This window comes from Lynx canadensis, chromosome A2, assembly GCF_007474595.2.
Source record: "Lynx canadensis isolate LIC74 chromosome A2, mLynCan4.pri.v2, whole genome shotgun sequence".
NCBI lineage: Eukaryota > Metazoa > Chordata > Mammalia > Carnivora > Felidae > Lynx > Lynx canadensis.
In genome coordinates this window covers 93928293-93955807 of record NC_044304.2, presented here as the reverse complement: position 1 = coordinate 93955807, position 27515 = coordinate 93928293, and the positions used below count along the sequence as shown (strand labels likewise).

Below are 27515 nucleotides of genomic sequence, written 5' to 3'. Positions count from 1 at the left end.
CTCTTTTCCCATCTCATAAATCTTCTCAAACACATTAGGTATTTTACCTAACAATTTCCTCTTCTTGGAAATCTCTCCTGGAAACCCCTGACCTGCTCCAACTGGACCAGTGGATTACTCTCCCAGACTAATGCATAACTGTCATCCTGGGATTCTTTTCAGCATTGTCCTGAAAACCTCCTGCATCTCTCTCTGTGGTAGCCTCTGTTTCTTGGTTTCTTTGTCTTCTCTGCCTTGGTTTATACCCTGAATTCTAGTGGAGTACATCCTCAAGCAGCTTCCTGAGAAAGGATGCACAGTGGGCATTATGTTCAACTTTTTGAACATCTGAAAATAATTACTTTACCTTCACAATTGATAGTTTGTATAGAATACTAGGTTGAGAGAATAATTTTATTTATTTATTTATTTTAAGTAAGCTCTAAACTCAATATAGGGCTTGAAATCATGATCATGAGATCAAGAGTCACATGCTCTACTGACTGAGCCAGCCAGGCTCCCTGAGGGAATAATTTTAAATACGAACTTTCAAGCCACTGTCCCACTGCTGTCTCCCTTCCAGTGTTGCTGCTGAAAAGGCTAAGGCCACTATAATTCTATCACAGTAAAGCCGTTTCCTTTTGTAGGATTTTTCTTCAAAACCAGCGTTCTAAAATTTTGCAATAAGGAATCTTATTGTCAGTCTATTTTCATTAAATATTATGGGCATTTAATGGACCCTCTTAATCTTGAAATTCACATCCTCCACAGCTGGAAAAAGTGTAGTTGAATGACTATTACTTTGATGATTCCTCCTGCATATTTTCTCCAATTATTCAGAGGTTGGATCCCCTGGACTGGACCTCTAATTTTTTTTTTTGATACTTTCTTTCTCATTTTTCAGATCTGTGCTTTATACTCTATTTTCTGGAAAACTTCTTTACCTTTATCACCCATGTTTTTTTGTTATTTTTTATGTCTTTCATCATATTTGTTTAAGGCTTATTTTTGAGAGGCAGAGAGAGTGCATGCATGCATGCAAGTGGAGGAGGGGCAGAAACAGAGGGAGACAGGATCCAAAGCTGGTTCTGCACTACCAGCACAGAGTGCAACACAGGGCTCAAACTCATAAACTGTGAGATCATGACCTGAGCCAAAATCAAGAGGCAGACGCTCAGCTGACGGAACCACTCAGGCACCACTCTGTCATCATATTGTTAATTTCTAAAGCAACCTTCTGTTCGCTAAGTTCCTTTTTTAAAAAAAATAACTTATTCTTATTTTATAGATATACTATAGTTCTTATACATCTTTGAGAGTATTGATAATTTTTTGATGTCTTCTTTACAATCTTTCTCTAATTTAATGCACACAACTTTGCTTCCTCCAAGTTACTTATGTCAAAGGAGGTCTTTGCTGTAGAGTTGCCTGGATTCTTTAGGTCTGTTCTCTTGGACTGATCAGATTCTTCACAAAAGACACTTCCAATTTTCAACCTTGAAGCATGGGTCTGACACCTATTTTTTGAAGCACCACAGGCCAGACCCTGTCTCTCATGCTCTTCCCCATCCCCACCTACTGGCCCAGCCCCTGTCCACAGTGATCACCCCACCGGCAGAGTGAAGAGCAGCAGAGGCAGGCTGTAAGTCTGTGAGAGGGTGACAGGCCAGGGTTGTTAGCAAGCACACATGTCCTCCACAGGTAAAGCCATGCAGGGTCACAGGGAGAGCAAGGGGACACTGTGGATCATGGGAGGCAACCTGGGCTCTCAGCACTGGGTCTGAGCAAATGCCCACCTCTTCCTACTTAAAGGAATTTTTAAATATTATTCTGAATTTGGAAGAGAGGAGAGAATATATATACATTTAAATCTTTGCAGGTGACTCTGCCATGGAGCCACGTTTGAAGACCTTTAAACGACTACTGAGATTTCCTGTACACGTAAATATTTCGAGAAGTAAGACTTTCCAGTACATTTTGGCAAATCCTCAAGGAGCCGAGATTTCTTTTTTTTTTTTAATTAATTAATTAATTAATTAATTTATTTATTTATTTTTCAATGTATGAAATTTATTGTCAAATTGGTTTCCATACAACACCCAGTGCTCATCCCAAAAGGTGCCCTCCTCAATACCCATCACCCACCCTTCCCTCCCTCCCACCCCCCATCAACCCTCAGTTTGTTCTCAGTTTTTAAGAGTCTCTTATGCTTTGAAGGAGCTGAGATTTCAATAGCTATGTGTAAAGGGATACTATACATCAATACATTTTGCTGACTTTCAGTTATTCAAAATGGTATAAGAAGAGGTAAATCACATCACTCTCTTTTAAAGGCAAAAATGTAGTGAGGCATCAATCTGTGATCACATCAAGCAACTTCTGAGTATATATAATTCCTGCTCTATATGACTAATATCCAGACTCACTGTATATGTTCCATCCAATTTCTGTGACATTATTTCTATTCTGACTGCACAATGAATTCACCATTAAGTTTCTCACCACAGCCTAGGAAGGCACTAACTATTAAACCATGTTTACTGCCATGGCACAACAAGGGCTGGGAATAGGTAGCAAACGCTAGGTATTTGAAGAACAACGAATGACCATGGAATAAAAGAAAAGCTTGAAAAACTTGGATAAGAGTTGTTGAAACATGATTTCAAGTACATACTAGTTGCTGAAAAACGGCAACCTAGAAGTCAAGTTCCTCGAGACCACTAGGAGATAAAGGAAAAATAAAATGTAATGGAAAAAGCAGAACTTACAAATGCCACAAAAATCACCAGTGACACTGGCCTGAGTATGGTGAACATGGTGATGCTTTGTGGAATAAGCTTTTTTCTTTGTTTCACCAACAAAAATTTCCACCAATACTTAGCTCATAACTAATGACACACAGAGGGTTGATAAGAAAACCAAGCAAGAATAATAAAAATCCAGTGATGTCATGGTTCTTTTTGAAAAGGTTCAGTCAGCTCTTTAATCTCAATCTTGTCACTGAACTTGGAAGTCAAGAAGTCAAAGTTTGCTCAGAGCAGCTGTTGATTTTCACTGAGATTGGCAGGCTCAGCCCCCTAGAGCTGAGCCCCCTGGGTCCCCTAGAGCTGAAGGTCTCACTAATTGGGTTCTCTACAGATCTCCAGGGTTAAAGTAGGAAACAAGAGTAAGGATGTATTGTACTATTGGTTTTGAACCTAATCAACCCTAAGAAGAGAACATTTAATGTGTAAATAAGAGAACTTAAAATGTTTCAATGTTTAGGAAAAAAAAACAAAATTATGTTCATGTTATGATATTAATGTTTGGAGTTGGACTTAAACATGGCCAAGATTGATGAAACGAGTCTTTCCATCTGTTAAAATTTCTTCCCCAATTTAAGACTAAATAATTGTTTATGTCAACAGATACTGATTTTGAAGAAAAATGAACAAAGAATTTAAATTATTTATCTATCATAAATATCTAAGATAAATTATTTATCTATCAATAAAACAAAAAACAACCAAAAAGAGCTATATGAAACAACAGACTATATTGATTCTATTATTGATTCTATTATTTGTCTAAAACCATATTGATTCTATTATTTGTCTAAAACACAGTGCTATTTCAGAATTGCTACAAGTTCCTGCATTTTAAAATTATACAACATAGGGGTGCCTGGATGGCTCAGAGATGAGCGTCTACCTTCGGCTCAGGTCATGATCTCACAATCAGAGCTTACGTTGGGCTCTGTGCTGACAGTTCAGAGCCTGGAGCCTGCTTCAGATTCTCCCTCTCTCTCTCTGCCCCTCCCCCCAGTCACACTCTGCTCCCACTGTCTCTCAAAAATGAATAAACATTAAAAAATTTTTTTAATTAAAAAAGTTATACAACATAACTGGCCACCATAAAAATCATCATTAATACCACAAATATTAACAATCACCTCCAACGTATTAAAAATAAGAAAATCAACATTAGAAAAATAGGTAATGTATAAGAACAGGCAATGTAATTACAAATAGTCAAGATCTTAACATGTGAAAAGATACTTGATGTCACTAGCAGCCAAGAAAACACTAACATAAAAGGTATTCCAATTTTACTTATCAGAATGGCAAAAATTAAAATGATTGGTTATGGTCAATGCTCATGAGAGTAAAGAAAAACAGTCCTCCTATAATTTACAAACTTGTGGGCAAATGTTCCAGTCAAATTCATTAAAACTGAAATCTTGTCTCTTAGTAAAGAAAATCCATTAACTAGATATATAAAAGAAGTAAGAATGTAAAGGTTTCATACTATTATTTACCCTAGAATTCATTGCAATAGCAACATTCTAGAAACAAGCCAAGATCCATGAATAAGAAACAGTTGAAAATTATGGTTTTTTCATACTATGGACTCATATGCAGTTTTCAGGAAGATTAAACTACAATCATACATTGATTTTAAAGGATATCCATGATACATATTTTAAAAAGACATACAATAACATGTTGTTTTTATAGAGCAAAATAAACACACACAAAATACCATACGTGCATATATATTTTTATAAGCAAAGAGAAAAGTACAAAAGAAACATGCCTGCTGCAAAGAGCGGTGTCAATAGATAATGCCTAGGAAGAAATGGGCAGAATTTTTCTTTACATACATCCATATCACTCAATTGATTCTCAGGATCATGAAAGGTAGTCATTTGAATTACAGAATGTGAGCACATCATTAAACCTTCATATATAACTTTGGTATCTTCTGACGCTCTCACAGATGTCAAGAAAGAATCTCCTATTTGAAGCATGAAATTTTGAAACAATTTCCAAGATGGGTGCTAGGTCAGATGTTAGAAAAACTTAGTTCTTTTGACACATAGCAATCCAATTTGTAATAAAAGAAATGAAGGAGAGCAGTAGGAAACTGTTATCTGTTTGTACATACAAATAAAATATGTACTATGAACCCACCATAACGTTTTGGATCATAGTATTTTGTACTGAAACTTACTGATACTTTAGTATGAAGTTCTAAGGGAGAGCTACCTGAAACTCTCTTCTCTTAAAAACAGTGTTAAAACAGCATTCCAGTGGATCTCACTTATTATTAGCATGAAACAAAAATAGAATTAAATCTAAATAATAATATTCCAGTGAAAAGACTTAATGTTTAAACATAGTTTCCAATCACTCAAGAGAGCACTAACCATGGTTTACTTCAATATCACTTCTCTTTACACAACAATTTTTTTAAGTTATGGTAGAGAGATTAGACTTTGATGAAAAAAAAAATACACATGAAGAATGCTAACCGCTGGCTTAAAAAGATCTTTTCCTACCTTCACATTATCTGGATGCAGCCCCCCAGGGTGCTTGTCCATGTACTGACATAAATCAGTGTGCTGGAAGAAAAAGGGGAAAATGTATTAACATCCCTCTGGCTATAACATGATGAATCAATATTTTTCTACTTCAAAGTCACTATTGCCTTCTGAACAAAGCAAATATAAGACAAGTGGGTGGATTTTTTCTTTGTATGTAGCCGAATGCTTCTCCGCCCTCTCGTTTTTAACCACAATTGAATCATTTACCTTTATCTTTAGGCTCTGTTTTGTATTACACATAATCTGTGTATTAGAAGGTATCCATGTCCATAATTTAAGTGCCTAATTTCCTCCTCATTGAAAATATATTTTTTAGCAAAACAAAACAAAACAAAGCTTAACTGTAAATATGGGTACCATACCTGAAAAAAACTAAACCAAAACACATACACATAACACACACTAAACCAATTACATTGCCAATTATCTTGTATTTTTCAAGTGCAAATGCAGGTTACGATTATTTATTTTGTATGAGATAAGAATACTACAAATATATCATTCTAGCAAAATTAATCACTATTTACTTAAAATTCTCATAACTATATTCATTAAAAAAATAATTTTCAGGTTTCCAGAACTCCTGAATGTATCTGCCAAAATATATTTTTAAATGAATAGAAACACTTTCAAAATTATAAATTAAGACAAATATATCAGGTATAACTTTTTTTAAAGTTTTTATTTAAATTCCACTTAGTTAACATAGAGGGTAGTATTAGTCTCAGGTGTAGAGTTTAGTGATTCAACCTTTACATAAAACAGCCATGCTTATCACAGCATGTAACTTAAAAGGAATATTTCTAAGTAACATTTTTTGCTGTTACTCTTTTAAAAATATCCCCAGCTCAATTTGCCTACAACTGTATTTATTTTCATCTTAATGCTTCTTATGTTGATATAATGAATTATATAGAAATTTGAAAAAACATGTAGAGTTGCTATTCCAATTTTTCTTCTCTTATTAGAGGGTACTATAAGATTTATAACATTGAAACATTTTATCATTCTGGAAAAGCCACTGAACATGAGTATTTATGCCCCATTATCAAGCTTCAATTATTGAAGAATTTAGAGTTTATGTTATATTCAAGAATCTTGCTACAGTCATGGTAACAGGTCAGACTCCTTTATTGCATGCCAGGTTGGTACTGCTGAGGATACAGAACAAAATTTAGCATGCATTGATTATTCACTGTGCACTTCTTGAGCCTTTCTTGTGTTCCAGGCACTACACTAGTCACTAAAGACACAGAATTAAATTAAACAGTTGCAAAAAGAAAAAACAAAAACAAAAGCAAAAGCAAAAAAAAAAAAAAAAAAAAAACAAACAAAACAAACAAACAAAACAGAAAACAAAACAAAAAAACCCAGACATGCCAATAATTATAATAAAGTATGTTATATATTATTTTAAGAACAGTACTGGGTAATGTTTGAGGGCATAGTAAGGGGAATTTATTGTGGTGTAGAGACTTTGGAAAAGTCTCTCAAAGAAGTTACACTTGAATAGAGAATGAAAGAAGCCAACTGAAGGGCAACAGGACAGAAGAAATGCTCTTAGATATGTTCTAAGACAATATTGCCTTTATCTTAGACCACACCAAAGGTGTTTAGCTTCCAAATCAAAGTCAAACTCCATGAGGACAGAAACTATGTTTAATTTGGAAATTATTGCCTCTTTGGCCCAACAAAATGTCAAACACAGAGAAGAGCTTAATACAGGTGGAAATAGTTTTACATATAGTATAGCTTACTTAAAAAATACTCTAAAAGATAATTATGAGTTCCATGGAGTTTTTCCTGAGTGACTATATAAAAGTTTGATATCATGCATTTACCAAACTGAGGAATGAATTCTGGTTCCCAAATTGCCATTCTGTAACTCCATATTGTTAATTCCTCTCTCCTTTCGAATATGGCTAACACCTCCCTTAAAGAAGACTTCTGAAGAACAAATAAAATAGTACATGAGATAGGGGCACCTGGGTGGCTCAGCTGGTTGAGCGACTGACTTCAGCTCAGGTCATGATCTCACGGTTTGTGAGTTTGAGCCCCGCATCGGACTCTGTGCTGACAGCTCAGAGCCTGGAGCCTGCTTCGGATTCTGTGTCTCCCTCTCTCTCTCTGCCCCTCCCCTACTCATGCTCTGTCTCTCCCTGTCTCAGAAATAAATAAACATTAAAAAAAAATAGTACATGAGAAAGTACTTTTCACCTATAAAATGATATACAAAAATAAGGTATCATTTAAAATATTGCCCATTATATAACAGAATCCACAGAGGAAGAACTGTATCTAATTTGTTCACTGCTTCACACACAACAAATAAAATGATAAATAGAAAGTATATCAATAATTATATATCCATGACATGTTAAAAATTCCTAATAAAAAATATAAAATCTCAGGCGCCTGGGTGGCTCAGTCAGTCGGGCATCTGACTTCTGCTCAGGTCATGATTTCACAGCTCATGAGTTTGAGCCCCGCATCAGGCTCTGTGCTGACAGCTTGGAGCCTGGAGCCTGCTTTGGATTCTGTCTCCCTCTCTCTCTCTGCTCCTCCCTCGCTCATACTCTGTCTCTCTCTCCTTCAAAAATAAATAAACATTAAACATTTTTTTAAATGTAAAATCTCAGTTTACAAAACAAGAAAATCCAATTCATGTTATTTCCAAGATATAATCTAGAAACCATAAGCAACAAAAACTTTGAAAATAAAAAATGTTATATTTTATTTTATACTTCATACTTACATATTTATATTGTTATTTATACGGATAATATTAATAAAAAAGAATAATCATATCAATGTAAATATCAGACATAATAGAATTCAAGGAAAATGTATTAAACATTATGTACTTAACAACATGGCATACCAATATATACCAAAAGTTGGTAAAAATAAAAGAAGAAACTGATAATTTCACAAAATCTTCAGGGGCTTAGCTTACTTAATTCAAGGATCAACAAACAGAATTTACCAGGAAAAAAAAAAGGAACGTTATAAGGAATATGAATAACACAATTAAATAGCATGTTTACTTTTGTGCCCAGTAAACTCATGCTACACGTTTTTTAAATAAGAATGGCACACTCAAAAACTTAATGTATTAGACACAGATAAAGACTTAAAAGTTAGAAAGCAGAAGTCATATTCTCTTCCCACAACTAAATAAAATTAACATCAAAATGTACTGTATTTCATCAACCCTATGACCTACAATTCTTTTTTATCTCTGACATTGGAACAATAGCATGAATCTCCTATTTTCCAGGCAGTATTTGGACTACAGTTGTCATTGCCTGTGTTAGAGCAAACTTTTTAGTTTGCTTTATTTGAGGGATTATTTGTAACTCTGATGGCATGGGTCATCAACAAGAAATGTAAGGACCATCTGAGGGTAAAATATGGAAGCATGAGATGTAACTGTTATCCTCAGATGGTCCTTACATTTCTTGTAAACCATTTATTAAAAAATTTCAGGTAAGATTTTATGAAAAGTGCCAAAATTAATATCTGTAGGGCTCTTTTAGTGGGCATGAAAAACTCTGATAAGAAAGCACTAAATCACAGTTTAATTGAGCATTTTTATCTTTCTTACTAGTACATCAAGGAATGTTTCTTCTAGTCAATGGGGTCTTAAGTTCCATGACAGCAGGGATAAAATAAAAATGGAGAAAATCAGTTAAAGGGAGAGAATAAGAAAAGGAGGAACAAAGAAAATCTATTTTTCTAGAAATTAAAAAAAAAATTTAAAAGCCCCAAAATGTTTAAATTATTTAAAAATGAAAGATAGTGAGATACAACATAAATTTCAAAGCAATGGAAAATGGCCAGAGTATTACTGAACAGGGTCAGGGACATTTAAACCTTTGCCCAAAGCAATCTACATATTCAATGCAATCCCTATCAAAATAACACCAGCATTCTTCACAGAGCTAAAAGGAACAATCCTAAAATTTATATGGAACCAGAAAAGACCCCGAACAGCCAAAGCAATGCAATCTACATATTCAATGCAATCCCTATCAAAATAACACCAGTATTCTTCACAGAGCTAAAAGAAACAATCCTAAAATTTATATGGAACCAAAAAAGACCCCGAACAGCCAAAGCAATCTTGGAAAAGAAAACCAAAGCTAGAGGCATCACAATCCTAGACTTCAAGCTGTATTACAAAGCTGTAATCATCCAGACAGTATGTACTGGCACAAAAACAGACACTCAGGTCAATGGAACAGAATAGAGAATCCAGAAATGGACCCACAAACGTATGGTCAACTCATCTTTGACAAAGCAGAAAAGAATATTCAATGGAATAAAGGCAATCTCTTCAGCAACCGGTGCTGGGAAAACTGGACGACGACATGCAGAAGAATGAACCTGGACCACTTTCTTACACCATATACAAAAATACTCAAAATGGATGAAAGACCTAAACCCAAGACAGGAAAAATCAAAATCCTTGAGGAGAAAGAAGGCAACAATCTCTTTGACCTTGGCCACAGTAACTTCTTATTCAACGTGTCTCCGGAGGCAAGGGAAACAAAAGCAAAAATGAACTATTGGGACCTCATCAAACTAAAAAGCTTCTACACAGCAAAGGAAACAATCAGCAAAACTAAAAGGCAACTGACAGAATGGGAGAAGATATTTGCAAATGACATATCAGATAAAGGGTTAGTATCAAAAATCTATAAAGAACTTATCAAACTCAACACCCCTCAAAAAAATTATCTCGTGAAGAAATGGACAAAATACATGAATAGACACTTCTCCAAAGAAGACATACAGATGGCCAACAGACGCATGAAAAAATGCTCAACATCACTCATCATCCGGGAAATACAACATAAGTAAATCTATTAATGTGAACTTCTAAAATTAACAAAGAAGTGGAATGGTGTAGGGTACAAAATTTTCACAGTATTATATATCTGACATTTAGATTTAATGCTAATTTTGTATAAATAAGATTTATTACATGCCGATTTTGCATAATAAATAAGACAAGGTCTCTGCTCTCATAAAGCTTATATTCTGTGGATTGTACATACTTGTGAATTATTTTAATTTTTTTCCAAAAGACATATTCAAGCTTGTTGCTTAAAATTTTAAAAATTCCACATGAGTGAAATCATACAGTATTTGTTTTTCTATGACTTATTTTGGTTAGCATAATACTCTCTAGCTCCTTCCATGTAGTTGCAAATGGCCAACTATATCTCACAATAGATATATGTATCTTACAACGTCTTTATCCATTCATCAGTAGATGGAATTTAAGAAACAAAACATGAACATAGTGGGAAACAGCAGAGAGAGGCAAATCATAAAACAGACTCTTACCTATGGAGAACGACCTGAGGGTTGCTGAAAGGGAGGTGGGTGGGAGGATGGGTAAAATAGGTGATGGGGATCAAGGATGAGCACTGGGTGTAATAAGTACATGATGAATCACTAAAATCTATACCTGAAACTAATATTATACTGTATGTTAACCAATGGGAATTTAAATAAAAACTTGGAATAAAAATAAATAAATAAAGCTAAAAAACAAACAAACAAACAAACCTATGAGGAAGGAAACATATCAGGAGTGGGGGGAAAATATTCCTGATCCTCAACATACACAGATATCCTTCTAAGTATATAACCAATGACATTAGCATTATGAATTGCAGGAAGTAGGCTTCTCCAAAATGAAGTGTTGGGAAACTTTTTACATTTATTCATTTAAATTCAACTTAGTTAACATGCAGTGTAGTATTGGTTTCATAAAGAATTTTCCAAACCTTCTAAATTTCAAAACTCATATTTCCTTAGATGTATGGCATCAAAATGTGTGTGTGTCTGCATATATATCACATGCATATACACATGGCTGTCTAGCTGTATAACCTTGGGCAGGTTAGATAACCTCTATATATCAGAATCTTCTTGTGTATAATTAGAATTATCCTAATACACCTACCTCAAATGGATAATATGAAAATTAATGATTAAAAATCATAATGGTTTCAGAATACTACCCAGCACATAGTAGATGCTACAGATGGTAATGACGATGATGATGATGATGATGATGATGATTTTATGTGGTGTGTTTACAATAGTGGGGGTTTGGGCAGGATTACAATTAAAAATGGAATGATAAATACGGTCAGAAAACTGGAACTCCTAGGGGTAGCACTGCATCCTTATTATGTTCTTCCTGTCTATTTAACCAGACATTCCTATTCACACTCCACCACTCTCTATACACAGCCAGTGAGACTACATCTAGCCAATATGCAATGAACCTCAGACTGCTCTGGGTGATCAGGGGCAAGACTCTGCAGAATCTCGGATGGAAAAAGAAAGAAGAGATAGTAAAAGGTACCACTTTGTACCTTAGCACTCTTCTGTTCTACCTGCATTAAAAATGGTTTATCCACGGGATACAGGTGTGCTGTTTCGAAGGGACACATGCACCCCCATGTTTATAGCAGCACTATCAACAATAGCCAAAGTATGGAAAGAGCCCAAATGTCCATCGATGGATGAATGGATAAAGAAAATGTGGTATATACATACAGTGGAGTATTACAATCAAAAAGAATGAAATCTTGCCATTTGCAACTACGTGGATGGAACTGGAGGGTGTTATGCTAAGTGAAATTAGTCAGAGAAAGACACATATCATATGACTTCACTCATATGAGGACTTTAAGAGACAAAACAGATGAACGTAAGGGAACGGAAATAAAAATAATATAAAAACAGGGAGGGGGACAAAACAGAAGAGACTCATAAATATGGAGAACAAACTGAGGGTTTCTGGAGGGGTTATAGGAGGGGGGTGGGCTAAATGGGTAAGGGGCATTAAGGAATCTACTCCTGAAATCATTGTTTCACTATATGCTAATTTGGATGTAAATTTTAAAAAAGAAAAAAGAAAATTTTAGAAAAAGAAAAAAGAAAAAATGGTTTCTTCTCTCTTTCCCTACCCGTCCCTCCCTCCCTCTCTCTGTTTTTATACATAGTAGCATGCTTAGATCTTCATTAGATGTGCCTAACTTACAAATTTAATTACATCTCTTCTTTCTCATTTCTCTCTTTAGTTCCACCCATTGGATTATAGGACTCTTATCTTTGCACTGGTCCAGAAATACAATACTAAAGTTAACAATAATGCTAGAAGGTACTTCTTTGTCATTCCATTTTTTAAAGTCATCCTAGGTTTAAAGAGAAGGCTCTTATGGCATATGACCAACAGATCAGTATCCCCTGATGAGACACGGATAATCTCAGATTCATCTGGCTTGATCTCTGGCTATTTCTTATTCTGATACTAAAAGAAGCAGGTCACTTAGACTAGATGCCTGGTGAATGAAGATCACACAAATTCCTCTTCACCCTCCCATCTCTATCTTGGCTCTTGGCTGACACTCCTCTTTCCCTCACTACATTATGCCTCACCTCATGTTGCAACACCTCCCTCTATTCAATCCATCACTGCTGCTGTTCTTCAGGGTAATGCCTTTAGAAGCACTTGTGTTTGATAGGTGTACACCTGAATACCTAAGAACACTTCATCAATCTTCCATGTAGTGGATGGTTTTAAATGAAGCTACCAAGTATGGCTAGACTTACAGACCAAGCAGGAGACACAGTGAGAGCAGAAAAGGCTCCAAAGGCTCAGTCCCCACACTAGCATATATTTCTTTCAAAATGAGTTTCCTCCTTCCTCACTGTCAATTACCCATCAGGTACCATTTACTTGGTTATTAACATAGGCATCTCTGGGAAAACATAGCTGAAATCCTAACACCCTGAACAATAAATGCTGTCTGTAAAGGAGTTTGCCATTTTTGTAATTTGGGTTTTCCCATACTGATTTGATTACTTGGTGGCTGGATCACTTTAGAAGGCAGGAGAAAAATCTCCCTTTATAAAAAGGCAGGATATAGGAAGACCACAACAAATTGGAAAGACTTTTTATTCATAAGCACTTTGACACAGTAGAGCCTCTATTAATTTCAATCATATGTAGACCTGGGAACTGCATCACTAGCAGCCATGAGATTTAAAGGGAAAGACATGAAAGAAAACTACAAAGATAAATTATGGATATAACGACCATTTCAAAACAGGCCCAAGTGGAGAAGAGACCTTTAAAAGAGGACAGGGAAGAGAGGCCAGCCAGAAGAAAAGACGAGAAACAAGCTAGAGTATGAAACTCAGCTCTTCATATTTTCCACTCTCCAGCCCTTACTCTGTTTGAAACTGACTTTGGCTCAGGAGAAAGCAGCACTATCCCTCCACTGAGATCCACTGGGAAAAAGGTTCTCTGGAAACCACAAACTCAGACACTTCTTGCACATGAAATGTTACCTATTCCAGGGCAGAAACAAGTACAAGTCAACTGTGAAGTAGGCTTCACCATTCGGTATGTGCTTACGTTTCTTTTTAAACAACATAGTAGCCATGAAGTGGGGTCTTCCAATTGCTAGATTCTCAAATAATCAAGACATCAAGTCCTTCAGAGAAATTATGTTTTAGCATTAGCACTGGCTTTCAGACTGAGCTTTCCTCCTCAAAAAGGAATCCAAATAAAGCCCCTTCCCAAACACATGCATTTGTTTCCATTTTCCTATAATGTTAAGTATAGTGTCCACTATATTTGGCAGCTAATTTTGATGTTCTTCAGAAGCACTGCCAAAATATGACGTTGAAAATAGCACAACCCTATTTTTAGCACCTAGGCTAAAAATAAGAAAGTTTTTCCACGGGGATAACCAACAGAAATCCTCATTTTTAAGTTATGTTAAGTTTAGCCTCCACAGCCTTTGCTTCTGTTTCCTTTACTTTTCCATTTTAACAGTGAGAGGAGAGTCAGTATATTTAAGCCTGGTATAATTTTTACAACATTAAAAAAAAACCTACTTCACAAGGGTAAGAATATGAAAAGATTCCATAAGATAATGACAACTTCTGAATTTCTTTATTCTTCAGGGATAGGCTTACTTTATGTTTAAATGCCAAGGTTCAGCTATAGTTGCATTTTGAAATTAATGAAAATTTGATTTTATAAAACAAAAAAAGTGAGAAGATGATAAAGAAAAAAGATGGGATTTGTTAACAACTAGTTGATAAACATGTGCAAGTTGGAAGCATAAAAATATAGATAGAGCTCTCCTCTCCCTGACTGTTGATTATTTACGAAGCTCTCTCATCCTCATCAGTCTGATTCTAGACACTCCAATTTCTTCCACGTAAGTGACTCATTATAAAGAACCTTTAAATAATACTGACTGGTAAGAGGTCACATTAAAAAAACCCGCAAATTTCAAAGAACAAGAGCAATTATTTCCACTCTTTGGTGATAGTGCATGTGGTCCCCAAATTAATGGCTACAACAGTAACTGCCAGTGTGACCAAGACAATGACTATGGCAGATGTTTACTTGTGATGCTTACTCTATTACTGGCTAATGTCACCTTCATTACCATTGTCCCGTATCTTAAACACACCACAGGCATTCTAACTAAAACCACACTTGAAGGGTAGCTGTGAACTTTGGTAGAACTCACTGTCATTTTAGTTTTTAATCTATTTCACCTGCAGCTCATTAACGTCACGTAATTCACTGGGGAATAGTTGCTGCTGGAGGCAACTGAAGAAAACAGAGAAGTTGAGCCCTCCTTTCTTTTACAGCAATCAATGCCATTCTCCTCTAGCTATAATCTCTGTTTTAATCAGCCTACATTGCTGTAAGAATTAATACATCAAATTACTGAGCAGGTAGTTTCAAACTGCTCTGATATGAAGTCCACAGGTTTAAATTGACTTTGAAATTGCATTTTCTTCCCATTAAGCTTTATAGTACTCATCTATTTCATTCCCAAATCATAATTAATGAAATTTTAATGCTGCTAGTTCCAACATGTGAGTATCATTCATTAGTGGGAAAAAAAATAAAAACATTAACCAACTTTACGTTTAAAACAAAATCACAGCCATTTAAGATGCTTTATAGAGGAAGTCAGTATATACCAAAGGGGCCCATTTTTAAAACAGTGGTTAAAATATAAAACTGTCAGTATTCTCTCAAATGCTATTTAGCCTTTATGCTTATACACTGAAATCCCTTATCTTTAACTACAAAAAACAAGACATTCATGAATAAGTACAAAAGTGCTATCTCTTCCTTCTGAAGTAGAAATTCTAATTACTACTAGATTATTGTGCCTCAAGTTGCATCATGGGACACGGTATGACAAAAGAGGCAACATGGTCTTTCAATCTATTCCATCATCACCTAAAGATAAGTTCTCAAGTAGAATACTCTCAAATATTCAATTGTTCCTGCACAGAATTATTTTACATATTACAAAGCCTGTTTCTGGGTTATTTTTACTTGGTTTTGAGCCACTTAGGAAATGTTTTAAATTCTATCCAGTAAACCACACGTATTCCCTGGGGAGGGCAGAGATGGCTCACACACACAGTAGTTCAAACTACATAAAAATCCTCCCATAGCTATCACGGTGCTGTGGTTCATTCCTAATTAAGTTCCCTATTTAAAAAATCATATAATGCCTTCTCCTTCTCCTTTCCGGTCATAATAAACCTATATTGGACTTTGCTATCCCATAATTCTGCCTAACTGGTTTCAGTTGCCATTTCTGATTCCAAATTGCATGGGCAGCCTGAGGCTGGTAACTGGAATAGGAAGCATTTCCAACCACATTCCCATCATGTAAAACCAGCAACCTGAAAGATCTTTTAAAACAAAAAACTTACTATTTGACTTCTGGCAATGACACTACGGATGGACAGATTATATAGCTCTATTCAGGCAGTAAGACTGTTGTGAGCCATTCTTCTCTGATAAAAATAATGCAGACATTCATGCTCTAAGAAACAATTCAAGTGTCTGAAGTAGTTTCAATATTGTAATGGCCTATTCATACAAGGAATAAATATCTATATCCATATCTCTAAATCTATAATTTATTTAGTTTATAAAACTTCTAGAATGTATACATTATTTTCCTCTTAAAATTAAATAAATTCAAAGTATAAATTTGGAAAGTTTCAAGAAACTTGGGGCAGAGGGGGTGAGATCTTCCAGAAGTAGAGCATTGTGGTTCTACAGAAGGATATGTTATTCCTGCATCAGAAGAATGTGTAAAATGTTTTCTCTTCCAACAGTAAAGGGAAGAGCTACCAGTATGGTTTATATGTCCTCTGGGAAACCATTCACAAGACTAAACCATATAATAAATTTTAATGGAGTCAAATAGACACTTTAAAAAGATGTTCATATTATTTTGAAGCCAGTTTGATTTTCAAAAGGAAAAATAAAAAGCCAATGGGTATAAAGAATGGAATGCTCTGATCATCCAACATCCTCCAAACTTTGGGGAAAGAAAAAGAGGTTAACAAAGTGGGCCACATAAAATGTTTTGGAGTCAAAGCATGAGATCAAAGAGAAAAGAAGTGAAATAGTTTTCAGGAGTATCAGCTCTGAAAACACCTTCTGGAGCTGCCCTGCTAGAAATAGGGAGATGCTGAAATTATAGGATAAAAGCAACATGAGGGAGAAAAGTTAGAAACAGAGAACTAAAATGGAAAAGAGGACAGAAAAAGGGCAATAAAGAGGGAATGGAGGTAAAAGAATCAAAGGTTCAGGTCTGAGACCTTTGCTAGCTGCAAAGCAGGAAAAGGGATTTTTGTCTTAGTTTTTTGTTTTTTAATAATATTGGTTCTAAGAGGTAAGAGTACTGATCATACCAGATGTATGGTTCAAAAAACTTTAGAAATTATACTGTAATAAGGTTCAGGTTCATGTTTTTCTAATTTTAAAAACAGTAATTCTGGAACACATAATTCAATGAAAATATTAAACAATTATAATTTGCTAAATTGTCACCTGACTTCTTGGCATAAGAAATGAAAATCAAATATACATTTTCCAAATCTTAGAATGAGTAAAGTATTATAAAATGTATTATAACGAATAAAAGCTATTCACTATTTAGGAGTTCAGTGATGACTTTGAGGGAAATAAGAATGACAGTCAAATAAATGTGACTAATACTCTTCTTTTTCTTACCTAAAATGAAACACTTATAACCTTGTTCATATCACTTGATCCAGTAGTAGAAATATTAGGAAATATTAGAAAATGTTAGAAATAGAAATATTAGAAATATTAGGAAACGCAGAGGGATATATTAGAAGTAATGCTATTAAGATTTTATAATGCAAAATACTTTGGAGTTCTTAAATGTGGTTCTTAAATATCTATTTATTTATGAAGCAAGGGTTGTGGGCTATAGAGTCTCAAATAGGGATACATAAAAAACCCTTGAATTAGACAAATGGTTTTAAAAATAAATGTATATTACAAAGGTAGAGCTCATTTAAATCTTCTTGGTTGGTGGAAATACACAGAGTATAAAAGGACAAAGCTTTCAGAGAAAGTCCTGGTAAACAATGAAGTATCTGAAATGTCTGTTGGTTATACATGATAAGAAAGGCAATTTATATTGCTATTCTTGTAGCACACCTGAAGCATGCAACATTTGCGTGCTTATATAATTATTAGGCACAACTGTAATTATTTCAATATAGTACATAAAGGAGCAAAGTAATTTAGATTTCTCAAGCTCAGTGAGTACAAGAATCTCACCAACATTATTTTTTAAATGCAAGTTTTTACCTGAAGACTATGATGCTCTGAAATGCAAGAAACTGAGGAGTAGTAAAATATATTGTTAAAAATCCTGAAAATTGTAAAAGCTTGGTTTCAAGTGGCTCTTTTATTTTTTTAATTATTTTTAATGTATTTATTTAAATTCAAGTTCGTTAACACACAGTGTAGCACTGGTTTCAGGAATAGAACCCAATGATTCATCATTTACATGTAACACCCAGTGCTCATTCTTAAAAGTGCCCTCCTTGGAGGCCTGGGTGGCTCCGTCGGTTAAGCGCCCACCTTCGGCTCAGGTCATGATCTCGCAGTCTGTGAGTTCGAACTCCGTGTCTGGCTCTATGCTGACAGCCCAGAGCCTGAAGCCTGCTTCGGATTCTATGTCTCCCTTTGCCTGCTCACACTCCATCTCTCCCTCTCAAAAATAAATAAACACTAAAAAAAATTTTTTAAAGTGCCCTCCTTAATGACCACCACCCATTTAGCCCATTAACCCACTCACCTTCCCTCCAAAACCCTCAGTTTGTTCTCTGTACTTAAGAGTCTCTAACAGTTTGCCTCCCTCTATTTATCTTATTTTTTCCTTGCCTTCTTCTCTGTTCATCTGCTTTGTTTTCTTAAATCCCACATATGAGTGAAATCATGATATTTGTCTTTGACTGACTTTCATTATTTTTGATATTGCTCTTTTAATAGCAAAGAATAAGACCTCAGATCACCGAAGGAATGGGGGGAAATCCCAAATTCATGAATCCTCGTATTCTGATCACTGCCAAAAGTTAAAATGGAACACAAATTCTAAAGTATTTCTTTTTTTCAGGATCTATAGCCAAAAGTCAAACTGCTGATTTATCTATCATAAAAAAATCTGTCAAAGATCCGATCATCATTTTATTTTTTTCATCTTTTTTGTTACTGGCTTTGCTCAATCCATGGACAAAGAAAATGTGCTTAATTCTTTGCTATGCATAGCATGAAATTAAAGATACCCTAAAAAAGAACTTTTACTTTTTTCTTAGTCATTATACACTTGCAGACTTGCCAGGATAATAACTTTCCCAGGAGCCTGACATATTTGGCAGATATAGTTGATGTTTTGAATATGAATCCTGAAACTTCAAGAAGCAAAGACCAACATTACTGCTCCTCATGATATGTTTTAAGCTTTTATGCCAAAATCTAGTTATGTATTCAGTGAATCAGAGCTAAAAATATCTTTTCAATCTCTTGACTTAGTGCAATTTGCCATAAAAGGGTTACTGGAAAGAAATTTCAAGAGAAAAAATAAACTCTCACCAAGTCTGTCTAGGTAGTGGTTTCCTGATGTTGTGGTTGAAAACACCATTTGAAAGACAGTCTTAGCAAAATGTCAGGGAAGATAATGGTGCTCAAATTTAAAACGATTATGAAAAAAATCAGAAAATCATACTGGAAAAATTTTGGACAAAATATCTAAATGTTTACTTCTAAATAAATTAGCAGGAATTATCATACTCAACACAGGAAGGTGGTTATAATGATTTCTATCAAGAAAAACAGAGCAGAGGGGCGCCTGGGTGGCTCAGTCAGTTGAGTGTCCAACTTTGGCTGAGGTCATGAACTCGCAGGTTGTAGGTTCGAGCCCTGCATCCGGCTCTGTGCTGACAGCTCTGAACCTGAAGCCTTCTTCAGATTCTGTGTCTCCCTCTCTTTCTCTCTCTCTCTCTCTCTCTCTCTCTCTCTCTCTCTCTGCCTATCCCCAACTTGCACTCTGTCCCTCTCTCAAAAATAAATGAACATTAAAAAAAGAAGAAGAAAAACAGAGCAGAAACAATACATGACATGGAAGGTGACCACATTTGTCCTTGATCCTTGACACTATTTATGATATAAAAGCTCATGGTAAGCAAGATGATTTAGTGCCCTCACTGATAAAACATGTGGCTTTTAAAAGTTAAAAGGCCAGAACCAAGTATTCAATAATTTGAATTTGTTTTATTAAGAATTATAAATTTATCCAAGATTTAAAATTATATCAAAGAAAAGCATGGGATTTTTATATTAAGACAAAGGGCACATGAATTTTAAAACGTGGATAAACACTGATACATAGCTACATTTATTGATTTGGGAAAATGGTAGAACTTCCGCAAGTTTTTTTAAAAGGTTAACAATAGCATATGCAGTATTTCAGTATAGTATACTTACAAATAAACATACACACATACACACACACACACACACACAACATGATTCGGAGTATGAGTCATAAAAAAAAAGTCTTGAAATACAACACACGATAGTAATGGCTTTCTCTGGGGTGGCTGGATACTAAGTAACTTGGGGTGTATCAGTCGGGATAGGACAGATTATATATGCTGCGATAATCACTTTTTCTCACAATTTACTGGCCAAAGAAATCCATATTACCAGACATAAGTTCAAAATGCAAAGGAAGTATGTCCTACAGGTATTGGGATCCAACTATTAAAGAAGAATAATACAGTATTCTACATGAGGCAAAAAATACTCAAACTTTCCCTCTGATAATATGGTAAGACTATTAAATACTTTAATTCCAGTGTAGTTAACACACAATGTTATGTTAGTTTCAGGTGTACAATATAGTGATCCAACACTTTCACACAACACCTGGTGCTTATCGTTGCACTGAGTTTTAAAAGAACCTGTGTCAAGGATTTACTAACTTCAAAGGCATGATACAGTTTTATGAACTTAATTATTTCTCATCTAAAGTTACTTTTTCTAGAAATTTCTGCTATAATGTGTATTTTTTCCCCCTCTGAACATCTTTTGATTTTCTGATATAATGTTTGGTATACTTGGATACTTACGTCAGAACCCCATATTCAAACTGTAACTTCCCTAAAAGAGAACAAATCCCTGTTAAATTGAAGGGTTAATTTTTTTTTAAGTAATCTTTATGGCTCTGTGTCATAGGCTGGGTTCTCCAGATAGAGTTTGGGGGTAATATGCTTATTATATAAAAGAAATATGTTTATTAGGTGGAAGGAAGGATCAGGAAGTAGGATTAGACAAAGGAAGTCAAAGTGTGATGCAGGCCAATAAAGCCTTGGCCAAGGTAGCATCAGAGCCATACTGCATTGAGCAGGAATGACCAGGTCTTTATATTCCCAACTCACACAGTCACCAGATGCAGGATGCTTGGAGGAAGACATGGCCTCATTTGAGGTGGGTCTCTGCAGATCCAGGAGCTGCTGACAGGGGACTGTCATTAGGCATTAGGCACTGTCAGCAGGCATTCCAGTGACCATATTTCCTATCACTAGGAAGCAAGTCTTCCTTTAAAGGAGGATATAGACCCCATGTCTCTGAGTCTGTCATAGTCTGTAAGTGTGTTTAAATGAAAAACTTTAAAAAAACCTCTACATTTCTCTGTCTCTTTCTGTCTCTCTGTCTCTCTCTCTTTCACACACACACACACACACACACACACACACACACACGTGTCTGATGCATCTACTCTACAGAAATAACCATATCAATTTGGCAAATATTTATAGAAATCCCACTGTAATTTTACTACGAGAACCAGCCCCTGCCTTCAGGGAGACTAGCTGCCCATTCATCTTACACGGATGTCATGATGACAAACAAGAATGATCATGTTGCCCTTTTTTACCCTTTACAAGATACAATCCAGTTCATGGTATTTTTACTTGGACTAAATCGTAATGAAACAAAACAAAACAAAACAAAAAAAAACCCCAAAACCTTAGTCCTTTCTTTTCTTCTAATAAATATCGTTACTAATCATCTCTCCCCATGCCTCTTCTCCCTAGCATTGTTGACTTTCTATCCTATTGTTAGACTTAGATATCTTTCCTTAGTATACTTCCTAGAGTTCTAGCTAAGAACTACTCAAATTTTTATCTTTCCATTGATGCTTTTAACTCCATTATCCAAGTCAAAAGGGTAGAGTAATACAAGAGGGAAAAGAGAGAACCAACTTGATCTTCCAAATGTCCTTCATGATGGCTGAAATGAAAACTAATGACTGAGATCCAAAGAGCCTTAAAACAAAGATCGCATAATCAAGAGAAAAGGGAAAACCCAGAAGATGGAAAATTCTTACTTAGCAAATAGCTGCCATGACAAATTAGTTTCTCAGTTTCTGAATAAGCATCTGTTGGGGATTTATAACTGGACTTGTATCTGCCAGTGAGAAAAAAGTCACTCCCTTGAAGTTGGATCACTTCAACTTAGACCATTAAAAAAGTTCATTTTCTCAAAAGAAGGGTTTCTAATTATAAACAGCAATCAAAAACATAATGAGTGTGGCTAAACAAGTAAGCTATATGTTAATAACTAAATTTAAAAATCAGAACCTTTCACAATTGTTTATTTTCTTATACATACACTTACATTGTGAAAACGTGCTTATTGGCTTTAAAATATTATCAAATTGGGGCACCTGGGTGGCTTAGTCGGTTAAGTGTCCAACTTTGGCTCAAGTCATGATCTCACGGTTTGTGAGTTCAAGCCCTGCATCAGGCTCTGTGCTGTCAGTTCAGAGCCTGCAGCTTGCTTAAGATTCTGTGTCTCCCTCTCTCTTTGCCCCTCCCCCCACTCTTGCTCTGTCTCTGTCTCTCAAAAAATGAATAAATGTTAAAAAAATAAAAAAATAAAATATTATCAAACGCATGAATGTATACTTATACAGTATATCAACATCCACGATCATCATAACAAATTATAACAAAAAACGAACAAACAAAATAATGACTAACTGACCAATTAACAAGCAAAAATACTTTCGGTCAAGATAGGACATCCTAATAAAGGAATACTCACACTTTACACACTGCTCATGTGCCTAAAATTTTACTGATAGGACAATAATCTAATAACAGTTAATTCAAGTATCTTCACTTCTACCACTAGCCTTGTCACATTTGATAAACTCTGACAATTGATAAATAGTGAAGATTTATATGCTTTGCAAACATCAATGTGAAAAAAATTTAATTACACAGTGATTTACACAACGACAAGCTTGAACACATTTGTTCATATTTAAACTTAGTAAGAACTTATGAGATTCCCAGGTAAAGATGGAAAACTGAACATACACACCTCCTTTGTACCCTCTTGAATCCCACACCAAATTTCAAAAGCTCCAAAACAGATGGTAGCATATTTAGCATAGAAAAACACAAACAAACAAACAAACAAACAAATTATTTATTAAACTGGCAGAGGCAAAACCCTAGAAGCAGCCCTATCTGTACAACAGAACAACCAAAAGGCTCAGGGGTTAGTGGCACCAGGATGTGGGAATGAATGGAAGGTCTATACATGGAGGTCTACAATGTGAAAGACTGGTTGGCTGAAAGTCTTTCCAGAAGTTTTTTAATCTTTAGATCCCCTTCCCACTTGGCTGATGTATAAAACTGCCTCTCTCAATCCTAGAGAGGGTAAAACAAAGTGTCTAAACTGGAAAACACAACGAGTTAAGGACAGGGATACCATCCTGAAACAGGAAAATCACGTAAGGTCCTATACCCCACTCTGCTTCCAGAACATTGGCAGCTAGGCCTCTCTCCTCCAGGCAGGAGTTCAGAAGAATCTTCAGTGGGAATCTTTCAGCACTGCAGGAAAGATTCATACTAATATCAAAGATTTCACAACAACAGGGCTTAGTCAGTTCCTACAGTGAAATGAATGGGGAACCAGCCACCCACACACATGAAGCTCCCATCTTTAAGACTGTTACTGTACCACTTTTATTTTTTTTTAATTTTTAATTTAATTAATTTTATTTTAGAGAGAGCAAGAGCAGGGAGAGAGAGAGAATTTTAAGCAAGTTCCATGCTCAGCATGGAGCCCAACACGGGGCTCAATCCCACGACCATGGAATCATGACCTGAGCCGAAATCAAGAGTCAGATGCACAACCTACTGAACCACCCAGGCACCCCACTGTACCACCTTTAATTATGACCAGACAGCCAAGAGTCACCAGCTATCAAGCCAAAGCTTCTCATATTGAAGACAGAGACCAGAACAAAGTGAAAGAAAAATAGTAATAGCTTGGTAGAAACAGAGAAAATACTGTTAGGAAAGCTTTAAAAGGCTATTATTGGGGCGCCTGGGTGGCTCAGTCGGTTACGTGTCCGACTTCGGCTCAGGTCATGATCTCGCGGTCCATGAGTTCGAGCCCTGCGTCGGGCTCTGTGCTGACAGCTCAGAGCCTGGAGCCTGTTTCAGATTCTGTGTCTCCCTCTCTCGCTGACCCTCCCCCGTTCGTGCTGTGTCTCTGTCTCAAAAATAAATAAACGTTAAAAAAATTTTTTAAAAAGGCTATTATTAATATTTTCAGGAGGTAAAAGATACTGCCACCTTGAAACAAGATAAGGATATTACAAAATGGAATATTCTGAGAACAGAAAGCTATCTTAGAAATAATATTAAAATTTAAAACCCTCAACAGCACAGATGAAATACTAAGGTGAGAAAATGTCCCTTAAAGCTTGGCTGAAAGAAAAATAATTAGAAAATAGGAAAGAAAAGACAAGAAAATTAGAAGAGCAACACAGGAGGTTCAACAGTTAAATAATGAAAGACCCAAAGAAGAAAGAGAAAATGAAGGGGCAAATCATAACAAAATAATTTACGATAATTTCTTGAAACGGAAAGACATATGTGCACTAAAAAAAGCTCACTGTCATTATTTGGGAGGGAAATTCAAAGAAAATGACAATAAGAAACCACCAAATATCCACTTGTAATAAGAAAGACAATACCAAGTATTGTTGAGGTTGTGGGAAAACTGGAACCCCCAAACCCTGCTGGTCAGATTGTAAGATGGGGTATCCACTTTGAAAAATAGCTGGACAGTTTTTTAAAAACATACAGAGTCATCAGATGATTAATGTGGTACATTCACATCATGGAATATTACATAAAAAAGAATGAAGTACTGATACATGCTAAAACAGATGAGCATCAAAACATTATGCTAAGTGAAAGAAGCCTATCACAGAAAGTCACATATGAAGGATTCCATTTATATGAAATGTCCAGGAAAACCCAAAGAGACATGAAGTAGATTAGTGTTTTCCAGGGGTTGGAAAGGTAGAGATTTCAAAGGGACTGCTAATGGGTAGGGGGCTTCTGGGTAGGTTGATAAAATTTTCTAAAATTAGATCGTAATGATGGTCCCAAAATCTGTGAATATACTGAAAACAAACGAATTATACACACTGTAAAAGAGTGAATTCTGTTACATGAATTATTTCTCAATAAAACTGTAAAAAACAAAAGAAGAAGAAGAAGAAGAAGAAGAAGAAGAAGAAGAAGAAGAAGAAGAAGAAGAAGAAGAAGAAGAAGAAGAAGAAGAAGAAGAAGAAGAAGAAGAAATAGGAGAAAGAGAGGAATGTAAAGACATGTTTCCAGATTGAAAAGGTGCAAATTAAAAGTTGTATGCTGGTCTATTTTTTTACTTCATTATGAAACTTTAGAACAACTGCAAATAAAGAAAACTGTTTTAACAGAAATAGTGAAAATTAGGCAACAATAAAGCAACTGTATTGAAATTCTAATGAAATTATTTCCAACTAAGAATTCTGTATCTAGTCAAAATGTCAATCAAACATGAGTGCAGAATAAAGACATTTTCAGAAATGCAACATCTCAAAAAAACAAAACAAAACAAACAAAACAAAAAACACAAATCTTCCACACACTCTTGTCCAGGAAGCTATTAGAAACTGTGTTCTCACAAAATAAAACAACATGAGATGGAGGGTGAAACATCTCCACCCCAGAAGAGAGTGGTAGGGCATCCCAAAAAACCAGAGAAGAGAGATGCACCAGGCAAGACTTGAAAAGGTCTTAAATTGATGGTAGAAATGAAAAATGGGAAATTATTATTAATTTCAGGGAAGCCTACATGCCTCATCTACAAACAAGATTTATACTGCAGCGCCTGGGTGGCTCAATCGGTTGGGCGTCCGACTCTTGATTTTGGCTCAGGTCATGATCCCAGGGTCATAGGATTGAGCCCTGCATCAGGCTCCATGCTGAGCATGAAGCCTACTTGGGGATTCTCTCTCTCTCTCTCCCTCTGCCCCTCTCCCCTCTTCATGCTCTCTCACTCTTTCTCTAAAATAATAAAAAAAAAAATTATATTGGCATAATAATGTAAATGCCAAACTTCTGATCTTATCAAAATTATAATGGCCCTACACTGGAAGCATAAGATGATGGGAGAACGGCAAGACAGATGGGTTCACTTGTTGAAAATGGAATAATGAAAAAAAACCCCACTAAGTTCAGGTTTTCCACTGTAGGAGTCAATGGATGATGCCAAAAGGTGAATAACAAGAGGTGGTAATAAAAGAAAGAGAGTCTTACTAGATTTTCAGAGGAAAATCCACAAGGATCACCTAAAAGACTGGAAAGTAAAAACTGCTGTTTTTTATAGTAAACCATGAAACTAATTGACTCTTTATATGCATATGATGTATAACTCACATAAAAACAGTAGTCACATCAACAAAAATAATGATTCAAACCTGGAGTGGATTTCACCCCCTTTAACAAAGCACAAGACACATATTAGATTAAAACATTATATGATGTTAATTAAATATTCTTGAAATGCAAGAAATAATGGCAGCAACAACACCAACAAAATAAAATGAGGAGAAAATCCTAAGCGGTCATTATATTGCAATGTATTTATCAAATTACTGATCCTGAACACTAGTGAGAAGCTGCAGACACTTCGTATTGAATGATATAAAATAATGTATATTTTCTCACTGAGAGATAAATTTGCTAATAATTTTTTCTTCAACTACTTCATGTTCTAATCAAACACAATGTGAAGGTAACTGGAATTATTGATCTTGGGTACCTTCATCAGATGGCAACTTCAGTACCTTAGCTGGAATGTTACTCTACTCTCTCTGAGTCGACCATTATTGTCAGTCTTATTACATCTAATGCATCAGTCTCCTGCCTCCGCCTGCCCCCCGAAACATGCTCAGTTTTTTCAAGATTGTTTTCTTAAGAAAAACTGAAGTAATTCCTGTGAGGAAAAAAAATCCAAAAAAGTAATATGCAAAATACGTTCTTTCCTTGTCAAAGGAATTCTCTTTTTATTTCTGTTCTTACTTTCCCTATGCTCTCCTTCCAACAGTAAAGTCTCTTTTTCAGTATACTCTTTAAAAAATTAAAAAGCCCATAGACGCGAAGTGAGTTCTCATAAAAGCAGTCACATCTATAGAAAGGTACTCATAACTGTATGTTCTTGTGGATAACCAGGCTTTTACTACAGCAACAATTCGAGACCGCATACACTTCCATCTTAAATCGTGCAAATTAAAATACTAAACTATGATTAGGACTTCCTAATATGGATGGCAATGATATGAAATAAAACTAGAACACAGAGAAGAGAGGTATGATATCAACTGAAAAAATAAACTACAAT

At 35.4% G+C, this 27515-nt stretch overlaps 1 protein-coding gene across 3 annotated transcripts in view; it reads right to left on the bottom strand.

Annotated features, from left to right (window-relative positions):
• Nucleotides 1–27515, bottom strand: part of CDK14 (cyclin dependent kinase 14) — a 513369-nt gene that overhangs the window by 231640 nt on the left and 254214 nt on the right. For all 3 annotated transcript variants that reach the window (XM_030307919.1, XM_030307920.1, XM_030307921.1), the window contains one exon: nt 5300–5362. In XM_030307919.1, coding sequence (XP_030163779.1) covers nt 5300–5362 — 63 coding nt within the window. The remainder of the gene's footprint in view (nt 1–5299; nt 5363–27515) is intronic.